This window comes from Amblyomma mixtum, chromosome 7, assembly GCF_055824585.1.
Source record: "Amblyomma mixtum isolate Tamu chromosome 7, ASM5582458v1, whole genome shotgun sequence".
Taxonomy (NCBI): Eukaryota; Metazoa; Arthropoda; class Arachnida; order Ixodida; family Ixodidae; genus Amblyomma; species Amblyomma mixtum.
Genome location: NC_143018.1, coordinates 9,632,996 through 9,656,907, shown reverse-complemented (window position 1 = coordinate 9,656,907; position 23,912 = coordinate 9,632,996). Strand labels below are relative to the sequence as shown.

The 23,912-nt window shown below is 43.9% G+C and overlaps 1 protein-coding gene across 1 annotated transcript; it reads left to right on the top strand.

Moving 5' to 3' along the window:
* The first annotated feature begins 957 nt into the window (after window positions 1-957).
* LOC149334951 (copine-8-like) lies at window positions 958-22,680 on the top strand. Its single transcript, XM_089551631.1, has 14 exons — window positions 958-1,258; window positions 3,252-3,339; window positions 3,907-4,010; window positions 4,093-4,132; window positions 4,283-4,359; window positions 5,884-5,915; window positions 5,981-6,009; window positions 6,770-7,020; window positions 7,082-7,157; window positions 10,076-10,129; window positions 10,272-10,333; window positions 10,478-10,834; window positions 12,599-12,759; window positions 16,141-22,680. The coding sequence occupies exons 1-14, from the start codon at window positions 1,179-1,181 to the stop codon at window positions 16,377-16,379; spliced, it is 1,650 nt and encodes a 549-aa protein (XP_089407757.1). The 5' UTR covers window positions 958-1,178; the 3' UTR covers window positions 16,380-22,680.
* The last annotated feature ends 1,232 nt before the right edge of the window (window positions 22,681-23,912 follow it).

The following is a 23,912-nucleotide window of genomic DNA, read 5'->3' as shown; positions in this document are numbered from 1 at the left end:
GAGTGTAAGTCAAGTTCATCACCAAAAGGTTTTGATAAAATTTCTTATTGCCAAAGAAATTCTCACTGGCAGCATGTAGGGTGTCAATGTAGTTGCTCACTGAACTATTACTTCTCCATCCCATGCACTATTGAGGATTTTGCTTATAAATCAGGCCACTGTTGAGAAATTTAAGTGGTATGGTGTGGAATGCATGTGAGTTAAATTAGTGGAGTAACATTTGTGGCCACTAAATAAGTATATGCTTTCATTTATTTTAACTTCTGGAGTTATTTAAGTAATTAGTTGAGGGGAAGTTTTGAATTCTATAGCTGCAATTTCAAATGCACACTTTCAAATAATGCAAAATAATTAGGGGGGGGGGGGCATAGAGAGAGAGCTAGAGAGGGTATAATTGATTGGTTTTGAGGAAAGGAAATGGCACAGTAACTCTCACATATCTCGCTGGACACCTGAACCGCGCCCGTAAGGGAGGGGATAAAGGAGGGAAGGAATTAAGAGGTGCCTTAGTGGAGGGCTTATGGTTTCGCCTCCATCGAAGCATGGCTGCTGCGGTAGGTCGGGTGCCGGGTATTCCTTCAAACTGCTTTTGAGGAAACGGAAGGCAGAGTCTCGCTTCTCGGTGGACACCTCAGCCGCTCTATGAGCGAGAGGAGGAAGGTACGAGTTAAAGGATAAAGAGGCGCCGTATTGGAGGCGGTGGGCGGCTTCGGGTATAATTTCGACCGCCTGGGCACTGACCACAGCGCACGGGCGCCTTTTGCCTCCATATCGAAACTAATCGAACTGCTGCCACCGCGAGTTCGCGGTGGGCACCTCAATCAAATAGCTTTGACCTGAACCGCGCCGAGAAGAGGTGAAGGAGGGGGAAAAGATCGGCGGTAGTGGAGGCATTGTAAAATTTGTAATTTTACAAGGTGGTTACAAACAATCTGCACTTCGCGCTCAGGCGACAGGTGGCAGCAGAGGTGACAACATGACGTTTTATGTGTTTGCGTCACGTTCTGCAGAGGCAAAAGCAATGCGAAAGTAGCGATGTCGGGCGCGCTATCGATTTGTTTGTGCGCACCAGTGCCGAATGCCGACTGAGCTGCAAGGCTGTGTATTGTGGTTACGTAGTGTACTCGCCAAAGCAGCTCATCAGATTCCAGTGACACATTCCAAGGCGCCGATACGAAATGGCGAACCCGGCGCAACCGTTCACCCCGGCTGTTGCGTGCGCGCCAGTAACGAAAGTCGAGATCAGCGTATCCTGTAGGTGGGTATGCTGTAGTTATGCTGCTCCGTGCTAACATGCGTGGCACACCGTGCGAGCCTCCTTGCCAGAAAAGTAAATTGGAGAAGCTCTGGAAGTGCCTTTCGTCGATTATGTGTTGTCTGTGGTCGGAGCTCCACAGGTGATTGCTCGCTTCGCGCCTAGGGGGCAGGGCACAGGCAGGCACGCCTTCTTCCGTCGTTCGTCATCGTCTATGCGTTGTGCTTAAAATACGGCTCGTCAAGCTCTCTCCTGCGACATCTGTTTACGGCAAGTGGAGGCCACATGCATGCGGCCTCCACGTGTTTGAGGTTTCATGTGTGTGTGTCCTTTGAAACTTCGTGCGGTTCTTGAAACGACAGCACGAATTCTGGCTGGCTGGTGTTTGTGCAAGTTCTTGTCGATGTGCGACCCAGAAAATGTCAAGTCTTCTAAATAATGAACTTTCATTATCGCAGATGTAACTTACATCTTAGTATTCCACTTGATCAAGCTATAAATATATTGGTTGATACATATTACACACCGCATAGTGCAGTTCTGATGTGCAGTGAGTCTTTCTCTGCATCCTCTCTGCTGTACCCTCGCAAAAAAAAAAAAAAAAAAAAGTTAATTTTGGACACCAGGCACGCTTAACATGATAAAGGTAACACAAGTATTTTGTTGCCAAGACATGAGTTTCGTTGGAGGTCTTAAATGACACTGGTCATTTTGCCTCCAAGTAGTCAATGCCAAAAGCATTTTCAGTGCTTACAATTAAGTGAGGTGAGCAATAATTCCTCTTGCCACTTATGGGGTAATGTTGAGTCCAAAGGTATGCAGACAACGTCTCAAGCTATGAGGCAGTGCTTTTTTTTGCCTTTTTTATTGAGCATGCTCTGGGCTGAACGCATTTACATCCATGATGGCATTCCAGTGCACAGTGTTATGGCTTTTATGACAAAACAACATTTTTGCTCAAAATAACAAAATAGCACCTTGTTCTAGCTGTCACTATATTTTGGCTGCCTTTTGCACACTGAGGCGAATGACCGCATTTCTCAGAATGGAAGAAGATAAGGTGTATCTAACGATTACAGACAGTAGAATACCTCCTGCTGCTCTGATTCACCTTTGTGGAGCTTCGGGACAGTGTGGAAGAGATATCCTTTGTACCTTCCCACTTTCTAAAATTAATGATGGTGGTGATGGATTTTTTTGGCGCAAGGCCATTTGCAGCCAAAGAATGCAGAACACAGGGTTTATGAAGCTGCTCAGATTTTTTCAGGACACAGAACTGTACTTCAAATGGTGACAGTGGCAGCGGATGACTCGTGCGGGTGCGTGTGTGTATGATGACAAAAGTATGAAATCTGGTGACAGAAGTCATGGAACTGCATCACAAACGCTTGTTGAATGCATTGCTAGGGTGGAGCAATTGCTGGCAGATTTATTAGTGCAAGGCTAATATCTCACTTGTAGGTAATAACAAGCTCAACAAACAGCATAGAAATTGGCATTGAATGAATTTAGCCGACCTTTAGGTACTGACCTTTCCCATCCACATTCACCGATGTGCAATACTCCTCTCAGCTTTCAGAAATAATAATTTATTCCCTGATTCACCTGTAGGCATGTGAGATATCTTGAACTGATTGACATATGTGGTTCATGGGCAGAGATAGCAGACACAGACGGTGGCCCTGACAATCCCTAGTTTGCTTACTGATTTGCAAAGAACAATGTAAAATATTTTATTGGAAGGCTCAGGTTTTCTTGAGAAAACAGGATAAAATTAACATTTGTAATGATTTGGTGCTGCTCCCAAAGTTTCACATTTGTTTAGTGCTGTTTTCTGAGCACTTTTTCCTTTGGCCCTGGTTTGCTTAAGATGTGTGCAGGCAGAAGTGTCAGATTTTTTTGGGGGGCAAGAATTTTCTTCTCGGAACTTGAGTAGGGCATTCTGGGCAAATATGGTCATTACTCAGCACTTTTTTTGCTGATTTCTGTCTTGCAGGCAGCTCAAGCAGAAAGATGTTTTCTCGAAGTCAGACCCCATGTGTGTCTTGTTTATGCGAGCCTGCGACACTGACAGCTGGTGGGAGGTGAGTCAATTATAGGCCCGCAGTTTTCTTTCACCGTTAGGGAACCTGTTCCCAGCCTCTCCCTTTCCTCCTGTTGGAACTCATCAGCATCCCTCAAGAAAATATACAACATTTGTACCTTGCCAGTGGCCACCTGTGGGGCAGAAACTTGGAGGCCGACAAGAAGGGCTGAACCTAAATTCAGGACAGGACAGTGAGTTATGGAAAAGATTATGATGGGTGTAACATTAAAGACACAGAAAGAAGAGTGTGTCAAGGAACAAACATGAGTTAATGGTATCCTAGTTGAAATCAAGAAGAAGACATAGGCATGGGTAGAGCATGCAAGTTGAACGCAAGGTAATTGATTGGTGTTAAAGATAACAGAATAGATTCTAAGAGAAGGGAAACACAGCAGAGGGTAGCAGAAAGTCAGGTGGGCAGATGAGATAAGAAATTTTATGATAACATGGTCGCAGTTGGCACAGGTCAGGGTTACTTTAAGGGAAATGGGAGAGGCCTTTGTACTGCTGTGTGCACAGTTAGGCTGGCGATGATGGTGAACCACTTGGCTCCTGCTCCTTCCAGGTGGGGCGCACAGAAATGCTGCGTGACTGCCACGACCCAGACTTTGTCACCAAGTTTCTGGTGGACTACTACTTCGAGGAGCGCCAGCAGCTCATCTTCAAAGTGTAAAAAGTTTAAGTCTTTCTACTTTATTTGCTTCCTGGGTAGGAAGTTACCCAACTCATTTTATCTTTCCCCATGGTACAGGTATGATGTTGACAGCCAGAGCATAAAACTCCAAGATCATGTGAGTCCTTGTTGGGCAACTAGGCAGGACACTCAACTTTCCCAGATCTGCAGCCAGTAAACAAACTATGAGACTCTTTTGCTTCCTCCTATGCAAAGGAGAGACAACGGTGCACTAATGCAACTATACTGATCCTTGCATGTACTGCAGGATTTTCTTGGCCAGGTGAACTGCACGTTGGGAGAGTTGGTTGCCTACCAGGGAAGGCAGGTCAAGCTGCAGCTGACGTGAGTGCTCCTGCTTGGCCTAGTGCTTGGATACCAAAAGTATGCTAGGGACACTGAGAAAACCATTCCATTCAACTTTTGCTTTTTGGCTATGTTCATGTTTTTCCGGCAGCAAAAGACTCATTTGTTGCTAAGAAAATTGGTGTAAAAATTTTTCCTCTATCTGATTCAAGCTCGTAACATCAAAACTTTTGTGTATCCTCTTCTGATATCACAACCTGCTGAGAGCAAAACCAAAGCTCTTCATGAAAAATGGTGTTATAAGAGATTGTTTGAAGCACAGTGGGGCATACATTCCTCATTTCTTAGCAAATGCCCTTGCACATTGCTAACAGTGAAAAACAGAACCTGAAAGTTTTGCGTCTCAACTCTTGTACTTTGATTGACATTACATGTATTTTGGGAGGATAGCGTTGTTCAAGGTGTTGTGCACAAATATGGACCTGTTGAAGCAGTTTCACTCGTCCATGGAAATGTGCGTTGTCTTTTCTGATTGTCCTTGTAGTTGCACTGTTTTTAACTTTTTCAACACATCAGGTGTAGGGCGGAGTAAGTAAGCATTTATTTGCTACTTCTTTTCCTTCAGATCAACATGTTGATTTTGGATCAGGAACAGGGGTATGATTTGCTAATGGACTAGTCTGGCTATTTTTTTTTACAGCATCAGCCTAGACTGCCTCTCCACTCCCTTCTAGATCTCGTGGTCATCTTTTGCAAGTTATGAGCCCATCACACAGGAAGGTCATTTGGCCCATTAATTGTCAGTGGGTTGCTTGTCCCTTTAAAACTCCTTGCACATGCAAGTGGCAACATATGCAATAACCCCCTTAACTACCAATTCTGAAACTTATGCTACACTGTCCATCTGTTCTTGTGACCATGCCTTTTGCTCTTGCAATTTCACTGCTGTGTTTATGACATGTTACGTTGGTTACACTATGTTTATGTTGCAATACTTGCAACGCAAGCATGACTGCATCACATAGAATGCCTTGTAGTACGCCTTATGGACTAGAGTCTGTGAAACAGCATGATGCACCTGCTACAATCTTATCACTGTCACTTCGCTGTACAGTCTTCGTCAAAAGTATAGAGCCCAAGGGGTCTACTTCAGAGCCGTGCAACGGGGCTCCTCATCCATACTCAGGGACCCTAACCTCAAGAAGGCGGGAAAAACTTAAGTCCTTAACCTTCCCAAAATGTGCTAAACAGCCCCGCTACATGGCTTGGAAGCAAATAAATCCCTTGGGCTGTATATATTTGACAAAGACTGTACGTATTTATGAACTTTAACACCAGTTTGCTTTGTGATACATTGGCAGTTTGCAGAGATGGAGCAGTTCAAGGTTTTAGTGTACGCCTATAAGTTTGGTATAAAGTTAATTCAAGTGGTTTGAATTATCAAGAATAGAGCGAGAATAATGCAGTCAATGCATTTGGAAATGTAACGATTTCTGAATTGCCTTCTCATTAATCATGTGAACTGCCTGTTCCTGTTAAACTCTGCTTCGCTTGTGATTGCAGGGGACTCCCGGGGAACTGCGGCACCATCCTATGTGAGTCTCCTCAGGGAAGGCCTTGTGTTCGTGGCCATCGCACAGCTCATATGTCTTGCTTTCAGTGACCGTCGAGGAGGTGCTCGACTGCAAAGTAAGCCCCTGCAGAGATGATTGATAATGTGTGCTGGGTTGGTGGAGTGCTGAATGAAGGGTGCTGTCTCACTGGGGGTATAGCTACAGGAGACATGGAGGTGTGCTTTGTGATGCTTCAGCTTCAGTCATTTTCAAAATGTTGTTTGTGTACATGATGTGTTTTAACCCCTTCAACTGCAAATCACTATCCAGTGGGAGAAAATTTTACAAATTTTCAGATATTTGTAAAAAATGTGCCTTCATTACACCGAAAAAAAAATAAAAAAATTCCACCATCCCTGATAATTAAGTGTGCGATTTTTTACAGGTTCTCATATGTTTACATTGTTACTCTAACTACACACTGTTCTTGGGGTCTCAGGGGTCTCAAATTCTTATATAAACAATTCAATTTATTTAAAGCATTTTAAATAAATAAGAACACACTCCACTGAGTCACGTTGGTGTTTACGTGAAACATGGAGGCATCCATCTTAAAACTAGTTTTCTGCATTCATTTCACATGCCGGGCTTGCGATGGCTCTACCTAGCTTGTCGCAAGTGTTTAAAATGTAAGCTCCTCTTATTTGTGGCACATTGCTGTAAACAGCTTATTTTTTGCAAGCTCAGTTGCAAGCTCGGCACAGCAAGAACCACTGAAATGTGTGGTTGGCATTGCAGATTGTCTTCTGTAAAGGCACAGTGGAATAGTAATATCTTGTGGTTATTGCTGAATATGAGTTGTTGGTTAAATTCTGTGGTGGTTTTGTCTTCCGCAGCGGGTGATCGACATACAGTGGCAAGGCAGAAAGCTGGACCGAAAGGACTGGTTTGGCAAGTCAGACCCTTTCCTGGAGTTCTATCGGGTCAGCGAGGACAACAGCTACACGGCGGTGTTCCGCACGGAGGTGGTCAAACGGAGCCTTAACCCGACCTGGCGTCCCTTCACAATCCAGATGCGGCAGCTGAGTGGCGGAGATGACGACCGCACCGTCCGCGTGGCCTGCTACGACTGGGACCGGGATGGAAGGTGAGTGGCTGCTGCCGAGATGCCTCATGTGCTGCACTGCATTCTGGGTTTGTTCTTTCAGTCATGACCTCATTGGGGAGTTCCACACCAACGTGCGCACCCTGTCCCAGGGACCAGGCCCAGTAAACGAGTATGAGGTATGTTGCACACAACCATTTATTTCTAACTTCAACCTGTAACTTGTAAAAATTAAGGTAAATTTCAAGACAGAGAGTATGAGGCTCGTAAACTGTCGTTAACAATAATTTGTGAAAATAAGTCAATTTCGAGGTAAACATATAGTGTGAGGTACATGATGCATAACCGTCATTACACAGTACAAGGTATGCTATGAGGTGTATAAACCGTCATTAACTGAAGCGTGTAAAAATAGGTATGCTTCGAGACAAACTGAGCTTCAGAGTGCTGAATGTTTCACTTCCGTGATCATGCATTTCTATATTGTGTAAAAATGTGTTCGGTGTCAGTAGCTGGGTAGGTGTAATTGGAAAATAGATATACCGTATTTTCCGGTGTATAGGACGCACCCTTGTATAAGACGCACCCCCCATATATGCAGGCTGTCATTGAAAAAGTTAGTATATAAGACGCACCCGTGTATAAGACGCATCCCAATTTACCCAGTTAGGCTAGTGAGGCTTAATTAAACATGCTTGTGCGACCATTGCAAAATGCACCTTACCTGTGAGAAGTTCTTAAGCACCTCTAAGTGATCGAAAAAGGCAACACTCACGCCATACCCGCCCACGTTTTAGCAAAAAAAGAAAAAAAGAGCGAAGGAACTCTCCTTATGTCCATAAGAACATTTTATATTAACTTAAAACCTTTGAAGAAGATCTTGATCTTAAGATGTGCTATCAAAAAGCACGCCCATTTCTGGAGGCGACCCAGCTGAAACATTTTCTTCGCACTACGTACACGGAGCAAACAAAGTTGCAAAGGGTGACTGAAAGAAACGCCGGCTTGTCTTGACAATGGCGAGAAACGCGATTGTCGCCATCTTTTGGCATTTCACATTACTTTTGCTTGGGGCCTGCGAAACGGTCGCGGGTTTATGATTCCGGAAGTCGTCATCCCCACCCTTTAATAATAAAGTTGCTCTCGGTGGTCCCCGTATTGAAGTATTAACCGTGTTAAAACCGCGTCATTGGTAGTGATGTTTTTTTCGGTGAAAAAGCTTGAACATGGACCTGAGTAATTTCTGAACTCGCAAAAAAAAAACAGAAAAAGTCGCATGTAAAACGCACCCTTGTATAGGACGCACCAGCAAGATTTTTGAAAAAAAGCCGCGTCTTATATACCGGAAAATACGGTAGTCGATCTCGAATGTATCTAACCCAGATATATTTAAATATTGCTTATATCGAACAGTTAGAAGTGCCCTTGAAAATTTCAAGCAAAAGTATAGCACTATTGTTCACATTTAGGTTTGGTTTTGGTTTATGGGTTTTAACGTCCCAAAGTGACTGAGGCTGTGAGGGACGCCGTAGTGAAGGGCTCCGGAAATTTAGACCACCTGGGGTTCCTTAACATGCACTGACATCGCACAGCACATGGGCCTCTGGAATTTCGCCTTCATTATTGAACTGCTGTTAAGTGGAATGTTCGATATATCCAACCGCGAGCCTGCAATCACTTCTTGCGTATTGAGCCTGTTAGGTAGCACGTTCTCAGACATCTGCTGGTGGTGCTAGCCACGTGAATGCGTTGTAAAACCCCGTGAGAAAGGGAAAGTAGGGTGCGGTTGTGAAGGGCCTTTGGTGCGGCATACTTTCAACACAACACCGCTGTCATGCGGGGAAGCCGGCGTTCAATGCAGTCTTCTTGCGATGAAGCCAGCCTAGCTGACCGATGGTTTGCGGCAACTCTCGCATGGCCTGCTTCGCTCACTAGGCTGCTGCAGGCAGTTTGGAAATCAACTGCATGTTAATTTTCATGTAATACTATTAATATTATTTTGTTTATAGTGTACTGGTGACACAGTCCACTGCACATGTACAGGGTCCGTCAAAAGTTCCAAGGCCACAGGGTTTGCTTTTGAGCAGCATAGTCGGGCTGTTGAGATACCCTCGAAGCTCAAAATATCTGTAGCGGATAGAAGAAGGATCGTTCTACCGTCTGAGAACCTCGATAGCTCTATCGGAATCTTAAGTGCCAGGATATACCGATGAAAAGCGGACCATGTGGCCTGGGAACTTTTGACGGACCCTGTACAATGAGAAGCGAGCTAGGACCAGCGACACCTGCTCGGCCCCTGTTGCTGCACTTCCTGCCGCGGCACCCATGTCACTGCAGGAAGCGGTGCCATTTTCGCGTGTGCAATATGTTTAAGCTGCTGGATGTTACAGTTAAGCTTATCTATTGCCATGTTTTTTGCATCGAATTATTGATATACTGAAATTATTCCCGATCCACTTTGAGCTAGACAAATCCAGGACCGACCATCTGTGAACTGGGCTATGTTGAATGAAGTGAAGCTTGTCGATTTAATTGCTTTTTCCGCCTGCTGAAACAGACGGAATGAGCAACTTTGCACTGTTTCCTATGGTACCTGTTCTACCTCCTCCTGACAAATGGTGTCTCCATTTAGCTCGCTTGGCTTGATCTCTTGGTGCTGATGCCTAGTACATTTTTTTACAAAGCAGACTATGCCTTGTGGGGAATTTTTTCACTGTTTTTGGGCAGAAATGTAGTGGTGAGGTACTCTTCACTATCATGGTGTACCCTCTCATAACTTCGGTAATGGCAAGATTTATAGCAGTGTAGGAGCCAGGCTGCCAACATGCAAAGCAGCACAGGATTTTTGTTGCAGCCATAAATAGCAGTGCACAGCAAATCATTGTGCTGAGGAACTGGAACTCATATTCCTTCCAACTAATAGATTCCTCCGACATGGCCGGAGACTCACTCGACTGATTTTGATTAAGGGCGTGGCACTCAACATCTTTAGTCAGTTTTTCTCTATGCCTTTTAAAACTGTTAGCTATGTCGAAGTAGTGAAAATTTGCAACCTGTAGAAAATTTGCTGTCATACAGGCATAATCCTCTATTGCAGCTTATCAACAAGAAGAAGCAGGCCAAGAAGAAGAGGTACAAAAACTCTGGCAAGGTGAGACTCTGTCCGCTACTGCTTTGCGGGGGAGCTAACCACAGGGAACTAGTGCGTTGCGGGAAAGCGAACGCAGGGGACGAAGGCGTCCCCACAACCCGGAGCCTGCCATGCACTAACACCCTTCACACATTACTCACAGGTGAAGCTGGTGTCTTTCAGGATTCGGGAACAGGCCACTTTTCTCGACTACATTCGTGGTGGGTGAGTTGCCCTTGTTTGTGTACTGAGACCGCGATTAACAGTGCGTGCATGCTGATAGGGCCATAGGATCTACTCACAACAAAAATTGGATGAAGTTGTTATGTGGGTCCCTTTAATATGCACATGTTTGGGCCGTGGCTGCAGGATGCAGATGCACTTCACGGTGGCCGTGGACTTTACGGCCTCCAACGGGGACCCCCGGGACCCCGCCTCCCTGCACTTCCTGGACCCAATGCAACCCAATGCTTACGCAGCGGCCATCCGTGCAGTCGGAGAGGTGGTGCAGGAATACGACTCGGACAAGATGTTTCCTGCATTGGGTTTTGGAGCAAGGCTGCCACCCGATGGCCGTGTGTCGCACGAGTTCTTCCTGAATGGAAGTACGACGGACCCGTACTGTGCGGGCATCCAGGGTGTCCTGGAGGCCTACCAGAGGACCCTCCAGTCGGTCCAGCTGTATGGCCCCACCAACTTTTCGCCAGTCATCAACCATGTGGCAAAGTGAGCCATAGTTTTTTCTTGTAAGAAATGGTTTTGAAAAAGGTGCAGTATTTGCATCTGTACTGGCAGAATAGGTGCATTAATTACTGACGCAATTACCGACACAAGTGAAATGTCACCTGTTGGTGGTAAATGTACCTATCCTGGCAATAGAGTTTTTCTTTAAAAAAAAAAATTCGCAGGTCTTTCTGTACATTTCTGTGACATATGGTGACATATGAGCCAGGCATTTGGGCAGAAGTGGTGAAATGACAGGAGATGTGTTTCAGAAGTCTCGGGATTGTTTATATGACCTTGCATGATTGACAAAGCTTAAAGGTTGGGATTTTTCCGAGGGTGCAAAAAAAAAAAGCACAGTTTCATCCTTATCTGGCTCACAGACATGGAGCAGTGGCTAGAATGGCAAGTTGGGCTAGTTGGTGGATGTTCATCGTTTAAAACGGTTACTGCGCTAACAAGAAAGGACAACAGAAGAAGGCAGGACAAAGAAGAATAACACAGCTGTTGTTCCTGTTTGTTAGCGCAGTACCCATTTTACAAGATGAGCAATGGCTAGTTAGAAATCACACCACCTACAATGGCTTAGCGGTCTAATGTTGCCTTCACTGTGTCGAGGTTCACTGTGTTGAGGTACTTAGACAAAGTCCCCCATGCTAAGCTTGGTAAGTTTAAACTTACTCTGATTTTTATCAGTTTTCTCTGCAGTCTTGAAGCAGAAAATCAGAAGCTCATGTAATAGAAGCATAGACTAAGAAAGGCAGGCTCTAGACGAGGGGTTCTCAAAGTGGGTTCATGGAACCGTTGGGTTCCTTAGAGTGCTTTTTAGGTTGTCCAAGCACCAAAATCCATACATGCCTCTACCCTTGTCTGTCCATTCACAGACTTCAATTAATTTTTTGTAGGAGTATAGACACATAATTTTAGCTGCTTGTTCTCTTCACGGTAGAATACATGGATCACCACATGATATTTGCCCACTGCCACTAAACAATTTGTAACTGAGTTCCTTCTTTCATGCTGTTCTGGTTTCGGTTTCACCTACTAAGCGATGGCTGTGACATCAAAAGGTGGGTTTAAGTCATGTGAGATGTGAAAAAAACTGCAGTAAAATTACTGATTTACATTTGCTTTCATTTCAGCTCTTGAAGCAGGCTGGGTTTTGCGTTGTAGTGTATTAAAACTGCATGTGGATGGTTATATTGCAGTTTTATTTAAGTCTCACAAGACCTAAAGCCGCTTCTGACGTCACAACCGTTGTTCGGTTGTTGAAACTGCAACAGCATCAAGAAGAAATTTGGTTATAAATTATTTAGCTGTTCAGGGGAATAACACTGGGTGATCCATATTTACTAATATTCATTGCAATATTACAAAGGAAACACACACAAGCAAAAATTTGATGTTTTTAGCCCTTTAACTTTCACAGACTTTCACAGGCTTAAAACTGTTTTCCCATGCAGCCATTCATCATTCATCGAATTTGGGAATTTTTTTGTGTGTGCTCTTTTCTGCATGTATGTCAGGTGAGAAGGGATGGAAGCAAAGACATGCAAGGTTCCTCAGCACAGTTCGGAAGTCGCTGTGGTTTCGTGAAGCTAAAAATATTGAGAACCATTGCTGTAGGCTGTTGCGTAATTGATGGTGTGAACTTGTCCCTTGTCAGGCACAGGCATGAAATGACTGAGACCAGGAGCTTAAATGCTGCAAGATACAAAAACGAGTGAGAATTTAAGCATGAATCACATTCCGCATTTTTCCCTCCAGGTTTGCAAGCACATACCGTGACGGCAGCAGCTACTTTGTACTGCTCATCATCACGGATGGTGTCATCAGCGACATGCCGCAGACAATGGAGGCCATCGTGCAGGCCTCCATCCTGCCCATGTCCATCATCATCGTAGGTGTGGGCAATGCAGACTTCTCAGGTGAGGGATGCAAGTGCTAATGTTAGAGCCTCACTCTTTGTATGACAAAGTTGGGCACAATGAATCTGTTGTGCGTGCTCTCAGTCAGTGTAATGGACATGAGAGCAACCAAAGAGTGTAGGCTTTGTCCATAAGTATTCAAGCAGTGCATTCCTCTTCACGCTAAACTGTTCCTTGCACCTGATTCCCTGATTTCATTGACTTAACTTCCCTCCACTTACCTTAGAAGTGTTTCTTATCATCCATCTCATTTAAAGGGGGCTGCTTTCAAATCTTGAAAAGTGGCCAAAAAAAAAGTATATTTTTATATATGTTATCGTATCCACTTGTATGCCTCGTTTTTTATGCTGTCATAAAGTTCCATTGATAAAAATCCACTGGGAAGTACTCTGACGAAATTTGCATGAACTGCATTGCCACTGCACATTGGGGAAGCACTTGAAAAAAATCGGCGTTTTTCTCTGTTCCAATTTTCTAACTTGATGTTCACCTTGTGGAGCAGGTTTCTTCACGACAAGTGTGTGCAGGCATGCCACTTCCAAAATCTCCCTCTCTAGTCTGGGCGTTCCCCTATCAATGACAGTGGCTTAGCAACCTTCGCATTCCCTGCAATGTCATGGAAGATTGCTGCTGTTAATAGGTTTCAAAGGCAGTGCTGTCTGAACTTGTCATTGAGACATTGGCCCATCTCGCAGACATAAACTCAGCCGCACCTCAGAGGGAACTGGTAAACCACATCTGTGGCATGGGGATGACTCGTGCTTGGTCATGCAGGTGGTCCTGCGCTGACCGTTGCTGACTGCGCTGACTGTTAGATGCCACTTGGCGTATCTCTGGACTTTGATTCTGACTGTGTGAGACTTGAGGTGTGGCTTGTTCTTGGTCTGTGTGCCAGCTAGGATGTCGCACGATGTATAACTTAAGGGCAGCTCTGGGGGCTTTTCGAGGTTAGCATATTCTAATGAAACTTGTACTTTAGGTTTATCTCTCATTCCTGATGAAAGTTTGGCATCAAACGACATTTCATTCTTATGCAAATCAGTTTTAAAATTTGCCATTTCTGTGACCTGAATGCAAATTATTTCTGCGGGTAACATTGCATTTTCGACATCACAAACATTCCCCGCACATTAATATCTGCTCCCGCATTCTATGGAAGCCGTTCTCAGTAACTACTTCAGCCATTCACTGTGCGTACAAGCATTTTTCTTCTAGTCTTTGTGATGGCATGGCTGTGTCATGTGAAGCATCGTCCATAGCCACAGACTGAGTTTCGGTTTGCTTTTTTGGCTGTTTCAAAGTGGTCCCCCTCGGTATTTTGAAAAACAGATTGTTGTGGCGGAAGAGGCGGCTCTGAAACGCCTTCTGAGGAGAGTAGATAAACTTGCTGAATCACTACATTCTGTCGTCATGAACATGTTAGCCAAATAGTGCACTTCTGCATGCAGCAAAGAACCCACAATCACGTGCGAAAGTTGGCGAGTGCTTTCCGGTGGCCTTTTCTTGCTCGCGCCATTCTACATTGCACACACCTGTGTAATTATGTTCAGAGGTGGCTATTGGCTGGGATTCTTTCAGAGGTGTCACGCAACTAATATGACCGCGGCCAGTAAGCAGTATTGCTGTGGTGGGTGGTCAGAAAGCAGTGCCCCCCCCCGCACTGGGGAATTCCTGCACGGGTCGGCGGTGGAGCTGACGGAAGAGTGCCGATCTTTGAGTGTGAAAAAAGTGGCGAGAGGAGAGGGAAAGACGTGAAGACACTGGAATTCAAATTTTGACTTGAGATAACTCAGCTTCTACAAAACGTATTAAAAAAATTCTTGCTGGAGGATATTCGTGCACCTTTTGTTGTGCACCTTTATAGTGCACCTTTATTGAGAGCCCTTTTCAGAGCTCTTTTAAAAAACCTCCTGAGTTGCCCTTTAAAGAGTTCTGTGTTTTCTCTAGGGCTGTGTTCTGGGCTAAATGCCGTGAAAGAAACCATTTCTCTGCACATGTGTGAGTGTAGGTGCCCTGTAATAACTCTTTTTGTCATTCATTTTGTGTGTTCCAGCTAAGCTTTTTAGCTAGGGTTGAATTCTTTACTTTTATCAGAATCGTTTCTCTCTGGTTTGTAAACAGCTGTACTTCATGCAGAAGACTTTCTTTGCTAGAGTGAAACCTTGTTGTAATGAATAGGAAAAAAATTGTAAAATAATTCGATGTAGCTTAAATTCGTAATGTAAAATTTAGCCAAAAGCTCACGCTGGAGGAACGAAATTTAGTCAACAAAAGAACTGAAGAGACCTTCTCCATAGTTCATGCACCGTTTCAAAGCCGCTCGCGGCGATTTCAGAAACCACAAAAAGAAACAAGCGGCAGTTGCCAGTTCAGGTGGCTTTCCCGCACAGCACTGCAGCACACAGTGGTGGCAGGTAAAATGCTAGCTAGGGTGGTTCCCTCGCATTACAGCGGTGTCCGATAAAATATCGGATGCCACGACGAAAGCTGTCGCCGTTTTCACCACCTCCGCTCGATGACAGTCGTCGTGAGCAGAGGATGGCTGCTGGAAAGCTACAACAACCAACCATGTCGTTGGTTCCGGGGCACTATCGACGGGACTGAGAGGCGCAAACGGGGGCCGACCGCCTGGCTACCAGCTGTTCTCGCTGATATGTTTTCTGTGGTGCTGTTGCCAATTGCGAGATAACGCGTGAACCGTAGTAGCGTTAACGCTCGCCACACTACCACCAGTCATCTGTGTAGCGAGGCAAAGCCTGCCGCCTGCCATTCGAGCAGGCACAGTTTGGCGCTCGGCAGTTCGATATATATCCGTTTTACGGCAAACCTCGTTCGATATATAGAGTAAGAAATGCATGTGTTTATTAAAGGTACCTGGGAACAGTTTGATATAATCAGTAATTAGTAATAGTTGTACTGATGCATGGCTGTACTTTAATGGGGAAAAACAGCTATTGTCACATGCAGTAGACACCTATTACAAGACTCGCAGAGTGATTTGGATGTAATGTAGTGGGATATAGAGTAAGGTAGTGAATAGGTAGAGGGTTAGGTAGCCGGCCGTGGTGTAGTGATGTGTCACGTATTGCTAACGTGCACTTCACATCAAGCCTGAGATAATCTGGCCTGGGCACTGCCCTCAATGGGTTGTAGCCATGGTCTCGCCCTGTGGCTTCTCTCGGTGCGGTATGCCAGGAATGTGCTGCTGCTGTTGCTTCTGCTTGCCTCTGTCAAATTTTACACTGCTCTTTGTTAGTTTCTATCTTTCACTGCACTTTTCTTACAATGTTCTTGCTGGAACATTGCTGCACTGTTTCTGTGACATTACCTTTTGTCTCTGTATCTTTTCACTGCAACATCTTTGTATCTGTTTTGTTCCAGCCATGGAAACCCTGGACGGTGACGTGAGGCAGTTGAGCTCGGGTGGCCGCACAGCCGAGCGCGACATCGTGCAGTTTGTGCCCTTCCGCAAGTTCCTGCAGGGCGCAGGTACCTGGCAGAGTAGGCAGGTGCAGCTTGCCAAAGAGGTGCTGGCTGAGATCCCCGGCCAAGTCGTTGCGTATATGTCCAAGCACAACATCAAGCCTGGGCCTATCCCTGTCACTATAGGCCCACCTTGAACATGCATCTGCATGCATGCCCAGTTTATGAATGTGTTGTATGACCAACTGCAGACTGCTTAACACTGATGTGCGTTTATTCCGACCTGTTGACCGCTTTCTCGCTCCATTGCCAGGATCCTCTGAACTGCTTTGCTTTTATAACAAGAAGCAAGAGACCCGAGAATTCAGCGTGTAAGTTTATAATCGGGAAAAACACTGTGCTCTAAATAGACAAGCAGGATGCAGTAGTAATTCACAATAGTAGTTGAGACCATGGTTCCTCATGACTCATGCCAATTACAGTGATTAATCGATAGAGCCCTTAAGATGTGGCGCGTCAAATAGACAGGCAAGGAACAGCTTGTGTTCAATACTGCTCACTGGAGGGGGTCATTAGTCAGCGCGTAGCTGTGTGTCAACACCTTCTGTGGTGTGTCTTCTTGATGTGTTGTTTCTTTTTCACTGTTTTTGTACTCTTTACTGTTTTAAGCTACTATGTTTATTGACCAATGCCATGGTAATGCAGTGCTTTGCTTGATGCAGTGCAAAATTTTTTCACTCGGTCATGTTACACTTATGTTTTGGTGCTCAATTCTTTTGTCGAAATGCTTGGCAGCAAAAGTGTCCTTGCCACTTCCGTTGGCTGGGACACAGTGCATAGTCAGTCATGCATTTTGGAACACAGTGCAGTCCACGTTAGGGCCCCAACCATGAGACATCCTTTTGTAGATATAGATATACGTAGATACTATTTACAGCTGAACCCACAGGTCAAGCACTGTGTGTTGCACTACGTACCAAGGTGCATTCATACCAATGCGCTTCGTTAAAAGTCATGCACGAACGGCTACCGATATATACTGTTCATGTCTTGTGTCCTTTTTGTTGGTGTAACAGATTGTGGAGTTTTACTTTGTAGCTTGTTTTACTGTCTGGCCACAACCAAAACATTGCACAATTTTGCATCTCTGAAGAGAGGAAATCATCTCATTCACTGACGTCTGCTACCTGGCCTGTTTGTTGGCCTTCTCACTGCCATTTCTTCTTGAACATTACAGGTCGTGAAACTTTTTAAAGTATAATTAATGTTGAAATTCTTTATGCTAGCAGGTACGGCCTTTACCGTCATTCTTTTCATGTGATGAGCCTGTTTTGCTCATTGCATATTGGGTTTATTCCAAGCATGTGTAGACTTGCATTGCAGCTTTCTTTACTGACAGGCCACAACCAGCGCATTACAAAACAAAGCAGAAAAAACAAAGTGTGTACAAACCAAAACAAATAAAATGCAAAAACGACAAACATTCAGTTAAACAAATGCAAAATTCTATCCACTGCAGTGATAGTTCCTCTTATAAATTTACTTGGCAAGTACTTCGACCTTGAATGTTTTGACGCCACAACGTGTTGCAAGAAACAAACAGTTTACACTGCTTTTGATGTGCGGTCAGTTTTACATCCATGGTTACATTCATGGTTTATTTTTAAGTGACCGGTGTCATTTACAGTGAAAACTCAGACAGCATTATAAACACAGGGATGCGCATGTCCCTTAGCGCTGAAGTACCAACTCGCACTTCATTAATCAGCACCGTCTACATCTCCTCAGTTTTAATTTTGCTGACTTTCAGAAATGTTGTATTTCCAGCTTTTTTTTTCGCGCTGAAATTACTTTATCAGTGCATTACACTAGTTATTTTTACCACGCTGATGGCTGGCTTTTACCACTGTGAAACTGATGGTTCTTTGTTGATGTTATTTATTAGGCTTTGTTGTCGTGCTTAGAAGAAATTTATAGCCATTTTGAAAGGGAACAACGGGCCTAATTCAAAGTACAGCATCTGCTAACATTCCTTCATGCCATTTTGGCTCAGGTTCTTGAAAAGGTTGGCCATTTGCTCTCTTATATTCACAAGTAGACAACACATACTGAGGCTTACCTGTTTAATGTGGAGTTACTGAGTAGTTGTTTTAAGTTATAAAGATTTGTGGGCCTGCAGAAGTTCGTAGTATCTCTGAGTGCGAACTGTTTGGGTATCAGAATGGAGTCGCTAGACCTGAGGGATGAATTGTTGGGGCACTTCTAGAAATTTTTACTCTCCTTTGGAATGGAAGTTTTTAAAAGACAGCAGAAAGTTGAGCTAGAACAAAGTGTTGATGAGCTAGAACAAAGTGTTAGTGCTAGTCCTTTGAAACCTAATTCTCACAACATGCAAGCAAAGGTGGGGAAACAGTGACGTGCCATGTCATGTATTAAAGCCATGTTTGCTAATTCATAAAAGGCTGGCAGACAAGTAAAATGAAGAACCTGAATGCTGTAATGTCGTCAAGAGTAATATTGTGGCTGCTTTATCAACACTCTGGTGCTGTTGAGCAAGCAGATTTGTTGAAGCTGCATGTAAATTATCTTTTATATTGCTTTTAAGTTACCGTAAAAACTCGTGTTAGGGCCACACTTTCTTTTTATATTCAGGTGCGAATTTTTAAGGTGCGGCCCATACACAAATTTAAAGAATGCGTATAGCCGTACCGTATGCATAGCTTGCATATTAGTTGTTATTTTTGCCACTGCAATTGAACCAGACACTAGCTTGTTTACATGCATATACAATGAAACCTGGTTATAGCAAACAAGTAAAAAATCGTAAAAAAACAGTTCACTGTAGCCGAAATTCGTAATATAAAATTTCGTCAGAAACGTGCTCAAAAGCGGCGCAATTTAGTCATAGAAGGGACAGCGATTCTGGCGATCCTTACTAGAGAAGCGGATAGATGTTTTCCCAGGTTTTGGTGGCGTTTCGAAGACGCTCGCGGCTATTCCGAAGACCGCAAAAAACCGAGCGCCAGTTAGGCTGGTTCCTTCGCACAGCACCGCAAGCGTAGGTTAAATGCTGGTTACTGTGGCTTCTCCGCATTGCAGCCGTGTCGCATGGGAAGCGGTACGTCAGAGCGAAAGCTGTCACCGTTTTGACCACCTCCGCGACAGCGCCGACATGAGCGCAGGATTGTTACTGCAAGCTCACAACCAGCGGTTCTGCTTCCGTGGCGCTGTCGAGGGATGCCAGAGGCGGGAACGCGTGCTGATCTCCGGACTGCTACCCTACACGCCGCTGTTGGCGAGTGCGAGATAAAAGTGCAAACCTTGGCGCGAACGCGTGTCGCATCACCTCCAGTCATCTGTACTGTGCGGCGAAGCCTGCCGCCTGGCGTCCGTATGGGCACAGTTTGGCGCTGGGGAGTTCGACACCCGTTTCATGGCCAGCCGCGTTCGATATATAAAGTATAAATTGTATGAATTTCTCAAACATATTTACGAAGAGTACAATATAGCCAATAGTTCGTAATATCCATGTTCGTTAATATATATATGTCGCTGAACCTGCATAGTATGTTCCGCCGCCGCGGTGGCTCAGTGGCTATGGTGCTCGGCTGCTGACCCAAAGGACGCGGGTTCGATCCCGGCCGCGGCGGCTGGAATTTCTTTGGAGGAGAAATTCTAGAGGCCCGTGTACTGTGCGATGTCAGTGCACGTTAAAGAACCCCAGGTGGTCGAAATTTCCGGAGCCCTCCACTACGGCGTCTCTCATAGCCTTAGTCGCTTTGGGACGTTAAACCCCATAAACCAAACCAAACTAAACCAAACCATAGTATGTTCCATGGGTACCTATGACATGATAATACCTGTGGAGGCATGTCCTAATGTCACATCATTGAAATGCCTGTCTTTTAATTGCACAACACTTTATTTGGCAATATGCAAGGTTTTGTTTAGAAGCATCTGAGAAATTTTAATATCTACACAACATCTCGCTTACAGTATGCTTGGAGAATGTTGCAGTGTGCTTCTGGAACTGGTGGAAACGATGGGTTTGGTGTATGAGCCCCCGAATGGAGTACTTTGAAGGGGAGTGCATAGTCATTGCTTTTCAGGACAGGAAAACATTGAATACTTTCTCACATATTTTCTACTGCTTGTATTCTTTCCTGTACGTTTCTTGTATACTTTCTCAAATACTTGCACAGATTTTCTTTCTTGTACACATTGTCTTACTGTGAGGCGTCCTGATGCCTGGAAAACCTCATCACTGCATTCTGAGTTGCTGTGGAATATTTTGTCCTGTGCATTGACTTCGACGAGCTGGTTAATGCTACTTCATTTTATTTCTAAATATGACTTCGCATGAATTGATATAAGAAGAAGTCATTAGTGGATAAGGTACATGAAAATGTTTTGCAAGACTTGTAGCTTCATTTTCACTTTGGCAGGACTCTCTTTTTTGATTTTAGGAAATTAGTCGAGAAAAAGGCTGCATTTGGGTAATGACATTGCATTTGGACTTTTCTGTAGAGTGATGGGGAAAATTGCATATTAGTTTCCTGCATCTACACCTTCTATGTATCAGTGGCTACTGGTCTGCTATCGTCACTTGTGAACCGTACTTGAGCACAGCAAGCACATTCTCATTAAACAGGGTTGTGAGTGACATGTAACTGACTATAATGTGATATGATAGTGTGAGTTCTCTACCAGGCCTAATCTAGTGCTCACACCAATCCTGCCTCTTTGGCCTGGTGAAAGAAACTGCAAAGCTATGTACCATAGAAGTGGTACTTTGTGTTGCTTGGATTCAGCTTTAAGTAGTACTGCAGGGAACTGTGTGCACTGGAGGTATATAATAATTGTTTTCAATGATTTATTATTTCACTGATTCCTACAGGGATGAAAATTTACATTTTTGACTATCGTTGTTAACCTTAGTGACTGAAATTTTTTGCCTCTGCATCTCAGTAGCTTTGCTGTTTTCTAATTCACTTCAGCACAGCTTCATTGTGTAAGTTTTACAAGATTTTATACTTGGAAATGCTAAACTTGACAGCACTGCCTTTTGTACTCATATTGCATGAACACAAAGGTGCACAAATGACTGTTTTTCTCATGCATCACGTTTAAAAAATGCTACTATGACATGTATATGCAGGCTGGCTACTTTCATAAAAATATGCATAATAGTAATTTCTGTGCCAGAGATTATCATGTTACATTAGAAAATGGGTGGTTGTGAAATGCTCAATTCTTTTATGAGCCAGATAACAAACATATGCAGGGAGTCACTCTTTCTCTGAATGCACATTTTAAACTCCTGCATGTCAGAAATGTTTACTTGGTGTGAGTTAGCGTTTCACAGGTAATTTTCTGAAATTTTTTATAATGCGACAGGTAAAGATCTGATATTTTTAATGCTGTCTGACAAGCTGCATACATTGGTATGCTACTTCTTACTGATACATGATGCAAAGAAGAGGATTTGTTGCAGCTGGGAAGATTTTGGAATTCATTTATATAGATAGTTTCAGTTCTTGCTAGAATGAATTCATACCTTGAGAATAAAATACCACTTGCCTTGACAGTGGTAGAGGCAACTTTACGAAAGAGTCATTCCAGATGTCCTGGAACTCTTTAATATCTCGTTAGGTGATACTATAGGTCATTTTGTCAGTTTTTTTTAATGCGTTCATTTCAGTGTTGTGAGAAACCTCGCTCAAGCAGTTTTTCTTTGATGTAGGAAGTCTTGTCTGAAATGCCTAGCAAGTGCAATGACAAGCTGTAGCTGACGCTAGCTCACTTCAGTCCGGCATATTAATTCACTCAGTACTTAAGAATGTTGGAAAAAATAATAGTGATAGAATCTTTATTTCAAGACAGGGTCAGAATATTTATGTAGCAGCAATGGCATCTCTCGCATTCTATTTTGTTATTTGTTTCGCTTGGCTCTCTAATACACTCTGCCTGTGTTCATATTTTTTTTGTTATCAACCACTGCTCTTTCTTGGGGCAAACTTTTCTTTAAGGTAAAGCTTTATGCATCACATTTCATCCTGTGAAATGTGCTTGGCATGTTGCAGAAAGCTGATCTGTTGACTGTTGCCCAATGGAATCCTTTACCCGTGCTTTCCTGTTTGAGCAATTGCAGTGGCATGCCTGTTTCTTGTGCCAATAATGTTTAATGTTCTCAGCCAAAGTTTTCTGCAGAGTTTGTACCTTGTGACATCAACACACATCTGCCCACTGTTTGGTACGTCCTTCTGTGTACCGCTTTACACCTGCGTCCATCAGCATCTTTGTGCTGACAGCAGTGATTGAGAGAGGCAGTTCAGATTTAGCATATGTGGTGTCTTTTTAGTCTCCTTTTGGCTTCTCTCAAGCTGCTTTTTTTATTGTTCACCATCTGTGCTAGAACTTTTGTGAAGATTTTTGTACCTTGTGGCGTATTGCACAGCACATTGAAACAAATAAAGCACACAAATGTTTTACCTTCGACATTGTGGTGCTGTTATTTATTAGTGGGAGCCAGTTGAAAAGCTGCCATTTAGTTGATTGGCTGGTAAAATGAGTTAAGATAACCACTCCTTCATTCTGTACCTTAGGTAAGCATGTTCATTGTTGCTGTGCTGACTTGGTAGTGTAAAACCTTTGACTGCTAAAGTAGTGACCGAAACACTCACCAGTGTCTGTTCATAGACATCATATAATGGATGTCTTGCCTAGGTCATATAATGAATGTTATTTTCTTGTTTTAATTTCCCATTTTGACTTATTCATAAACCATAATCAGAAATCATCACAGTCCCCTTCCTTAACCTTCGTTTTTTTCCAGACGATAGTTTCTTGCATTACGAACCTGTAATCAACTTATCCATTTTGCAGCTTTGATTGTTCACATGATGGTTTCATTATGATGATGATAATGAAACCACCATGCGAACAATGAAAGCTGGTGTTGCTGCTGAACCATGTATAGTGCTGCACTAACAGCATTCCGAAGTTCCAGGTTTGTACAGGGTGACCACTTCTAGCTTCTCTCTAGGCTTCAGGTGAACCATGTATAAACAATGCACTTTCACGGATTTCAGAGTTTGTATTTCAGTTTGATTATAATATGTGTAATGTGCTCTCACTGCCAACCTTATTACTGACTAACCTGAGGATAAACCACGTGTCCACCCTGAGTGGCCTGATGGGCTCTTAGGCAAATAAAAATTTACTCTCGCCGAAGGTGAAGGATTTCGGAAAAATTCGCTATTATTGATATGTGTACGTGGCGTAGGAGGAGTGATTTCGAACTTAGGTGGGAGTAGGGGCTGGTGGACATTGCTTTTAGTGAGCTAGAAACTGCATGCATATACAGCTCTGCAGGGTCGCCTGGAGGCTTACTTCACCGCACTGTCATAATCCTCATCACAGGCTAGCGCAGTCGTTGGCCTTATCTTTTTTTTTTTTTAATTTGAAAGTGACTTAAATGCGCTGCCGCAAAGTCAGCAGTAACGAGTGGAATGTGTTTTGCTTTCCCATCTCTCAGCGCTTAAGCCAGAGCTATACATTTCGTGGAGAGTACGCCAGAAATAGAACTGCTGTCATCAGCTGCCGCGGCGCGGTGCAGTTGAAGAGCCCCACAAGAATTTTCTTTTTCAGTTGAGCGCCAGGGTCGGGCTCGCGCCACAGTGAGTGAGATAGACGTAGACCGGTCCGAGAGGAACAGGTGTGCCGCAACA